The sequence below is a fragment of the Lactuca serriola genome, chromosome 4, assembly GCF_051521515.1.
Source record: "Lactuca serriola cultivar US96UC23 chromosome 4, Lser_US96UC23_V15, whole genome shotgun sequence".
Lineage (NCBI taxonomy): Eukaryota > Viridiplantae > Streptophyta > Magnoliopsida > Asterales > Asteraceae > Lactuca > Lactuca serriola.
In genome coordinates, this window is record NC_136411.1 from 145,453,136 (window position 1) to 145,456,839 (window position 3,704).

The window sequence follows — 3,704 nt, forward strand, 5'->3', positions numbered from 1 at the left end:
AATAGCGGTCACATGCCGTTATTTGAAATTGCGGTTATCGCAGTGATATAACAGTGGTATAACGGTTTTTTAATATTATGTATAGTTTTATATTATATATTTATACAAAATTTATATATTAGATTATTAATACTATATGGAATTAATATCATAAAAAATCATATAAAAACATAACATAATCTATATATAATATTCTAATATAGTTATATGGAAACTAAAAAGTGTCAAAATGTCATTACAGCTCAAATCGTTCGTGGTTTCTAAGTACTGAAACATACGAGAAAGGAAGTTGTCATTTGTTGATTTGTAGTTTATAATTAATTATATTTATTATTTGGACTTATTAAGACAAAAAATATAGTGGACTAATTTAAAAAATAAAGAATTAATATTGAAATAACACACAATTGTTTTTTTCTTTGTCAAGGTAGTCTAATATGTACGAAATTGTAAAGCGGGTATAGCGTCGCTATAGCGCAGATGGGTTTCGCGGTAAATAGCAGTCAATAGTGCCGCTAATAGCACCACCGCTATTTGTAAACGCTATTTCAAAATAGCGGTTCAGTAACACCGCAAAACGCTATAGCACCATTATTGCGCGCTATTGATAGCATAGCTCCAAATTACTTTGATTTCATATTCAAATTCATGTAAAATGTTTTTTTTTTCTTTTTTTGTTGCTGTTAAAAAGATGAACGTATTAATCCAATAATATTATTTGGGAAGTAATTATTTCCATTTGGATTTGTATTTTGAATTTGTTTCCGATAAACCCCGCAAAACCCCCCGACTTGTTCCCATCGTAAACGAAAGCCCATTCTACGCATTATAGCCGTTCATCTCGGATTGCTGCATACGACGCGAGCCATGTTTGAGAAAGCTACGTGGCAATCTCTGATTGATTGATTTCCGCGCCATGCGATATTTTTGGTTAAACCATTTTGACGTAACCACTCCCGAGATCCATATATCTACTACACACTTAACAAACTAACCAAAAGAAGAAGCCATTCAGATCGGAAGATCGACTCTGGAATTCGATTCGTCGGATTATGGAAGAAAGCAAACGGAGAATCTATTGTTTGCAGTTCTTTTGTTTCATTTTGATCGGCTGTTTCGCTTTTCAAACCTTCGCTTCTTCTTCCGGCACTGTAAGTGACCTAATCAACAATCGATGAATGTGTGTTCTCATCGGGTGTTATGATATGATTCCATTGGTTTCTGAAGTGCTAATTCTTTTGTTTTTTTCGTGTTAGGTATTTTACGAGTCGTTTGATCAATCGTTTGAGGATAGCTGGACTGTGTCTGAGAATGAAGAGTATTTAGGTTAGATATGTTCAGATCTACAATTTGTTTATTGTTAATTCTGCTATTTGTTTTGACGTGTTTATTAGATTTTTTTTTTTCAATTGTAATCAATTGCTAGCATCTCATGATTGTAATCTATGCGATGTACTATTGTTATACATCATCCTGCAAATTCAAGTTTCATAGCACAGACTAATATCGGAATCCATTGATTCATTCATGTGGTTGCTCAGGTGTATGGAATCACTCAAAGAGCGAGGGACATGATGATTATGGTCTTCTTGTAAGCGAGAAGGCTAGAAAGTACGCAATCGTTAAGGAGCTGGAGAAGCCTGTAGAAGTTAACAACCGTACAGTTGTTCTTCAATTCGAAACGCGCTTCTACAACCAGCTTGAATGTGGTGGCGCATATCTGAAGTACCTCCGGCCTCAAGAATCCGGCTGGACTCCCAAACAATTCGACAGCAATTCTCCTTACTCAATCATGTTTGGTCCAGATAAATGTGGCTCCACAGAGAAGGTTCATTTCATCGTAAACACCAAGTTCCAGAAGAATGGAAAATACGTCGAACACCATCTCACCTATCCTCCTAAAATCCCTTTAGACAAAATGACACATGTCTATACTGCCATATTGAAACCTGATTACGAAGTGAGTATCTTAATCGACGGAGAAGAGAAAAAGAAGGTGAATATCTTGTCACCTGAAGATTTTCATCCACCGATTGTTCTCCCAAAAACCATTCCCGACTATGGCGAGCACAAACCTGAAGATTGGGACGACAGCAAACAGATTCCCGACCCAGATGCCAAAAAACCCGACGATTGGGATGAAGATATACCAATGGAGATTCCAGATGAAGACGCTGTGAAACCAAAAGGATGGTTAGAAGACGAACCAGATGAAATCGATGATCCGGAGGCGGTGAAGCCGGAAGATTGGGACGATGAGGAGGACGGCGAGTGGGAGGCTCCGAAAATTGACAACCCTAAATGCGAGTTCGTAGGGTGTGGAAAGTGGCAAAGACCAATGAAGAAGAATCCGGATTACAAAGGTACATGGAAAGCTCCTCTTATCGATAACCCTAACTACATGGGAGTCTGGAAGCCTCGCCAAATCCCAAATCCCGAATACTTTGAACTCGAAAACTTCGCAGTCGAACCCATCGCCGCCATTGGAATCGAAATCTGGACAATGCAAGAAGGGATTTTGTTCGACAACATTTTGATCACAAATGATGAAACGACTGCAGCATCGATTAGGGATACGACATGGAAGCCGAAGTTTTTAGTAGAGAAAGCGAATCAAACAGCAGAAGAAGACGCTGCTGGTATTGAAGGACTCAAGGGTATCCAGGTAATTAACCAACTTAAACAAAAGTTCAAATCATGGTTTAATAGTTTTCCATTTCACTTTCTTTGTTTTGATAAATTTGATTATGAAAATTTGCAGAAATCTGTGTTTGATGTGCTTTACAAGATTGCTGATTTACCTTTCTTGAGTGGACACAAGATGAAGGTTATGGTAAGTTATTAGGGTTTTTTTTTTCATGAGTATTTGGAACTTAATTTTTTATTATTTTTGTGTAGGAACTTATTGAAGAGGCTGAAAAGAAACCAAGTCTTATTGTTGGCATTATACTTTCACTTGCTGTTGTTGTTGTTAGTCCCTTGTTGAAGATCTTGTTGGCTACCAAGAAGAATCAAGTGAGTATTAGCAAACTTTTTTTATTACAACTTTTTTAATGTTTTGTGTTCTAATTTATTTTTATTTTATTATTATTATTTTTTTAAATTAGACAAAGGTGAAGGAGGGAGGTAAGATGGCCGCCGCTCAAGGCGAGGATGCAACTTCTCCTCGTAGGAGGAATACCAGGCGCGATGGTTGAGCAGATTAGCTTCTTTGGTAGAATCAAGGCATTAGTTTTGACTGAAGATTTAATCTAATTAAAAAGTTTTTTTTTTTTCTCTCTTTTTCAAAAAAAAAAAAAAAATTACATAAGCGAGAGTTTTTTTTATTTTTTTACGAAAATAATAATCGGTCATTTTTTAGAGGTCTTTTCGCAACATGTTAAATCAATCAAATTGTTAACCAAGATTTGAGTATACAATGTATGGTTGCATAAACATAAGTACCACAAAGGTATAGCTAGGAAGATTGAGGCATTAGGCTATGGATAAAAACAAGACACCATTCGGATCAAAAGCCTAACAATGGTAACATATTTGTTGATGAGTTTAATGTCATTAAACATTATAGAGTTTCATAAGTCTTCATGTTGAAGGGAGTACTTAAATATGTTTTGAAATGTTGACGGGCATGACTAACAAGGGAAAATTCAAACTTTGGAAACCAACATTGAGGTGGAACTCATAAAGTGATTTCTTAACCTTCA

General features: G+C 36.1%; 1 protein-coding gene across 1 annotated transcript; it reads left to right on the plus strand.

The window, feature by feature from the left end:
- The first annotated feature begins 790 nt into the window (after positions 1–790).
- On the plus strand, positions 791–3,276 carry LOC145102684 (calnexin homolog). The gene is made up of 6 exons (XM_079040141.1): positions 791–1,151; positions 1,257–1,326; positions 1,542–2,665; positions 2,762–2,833; positions 2,899–3,015; positions 3,108–3,276. The coding sequence occupies exons 1-6, from the start codon at positions 1,053–1,055 to the stop codon at positions 3,195–3,197; spliced, it is 1,572 nt and encodes a 523-aa protein (XP_078896267.1). The 5' UTR covers positions 791–1,052; the 3' UTR covers positions 3,198–3,276.
- The last annotated feature ends 428 nt before the right edge of the window (positions 3,277–3,704 follow it).

Coding starts and splice junctions, on each gene's coding strand:
- LOC145102684 (XM_079040141.1), top strand. CDS start 1,053: ATGGAAGAAAGCAAACGGAGAATCTATTGTTTGCAGTTCTTTTGTTTC. Junction 1,152..1,256: donor TCGCTTCTTCTTCCGGCACT/GTAAGTGACCTA, acceptor TTTTCGTGTTAG/GTATTTTACGAGTCGTTTGA. Junction 2,666..2,761: donor AAGGACTCAAGGGTATCCAG/GTAATTAACCAA, acceptor GAAAATTTGCAG/AAATCTGTGTTTGATGTGCT.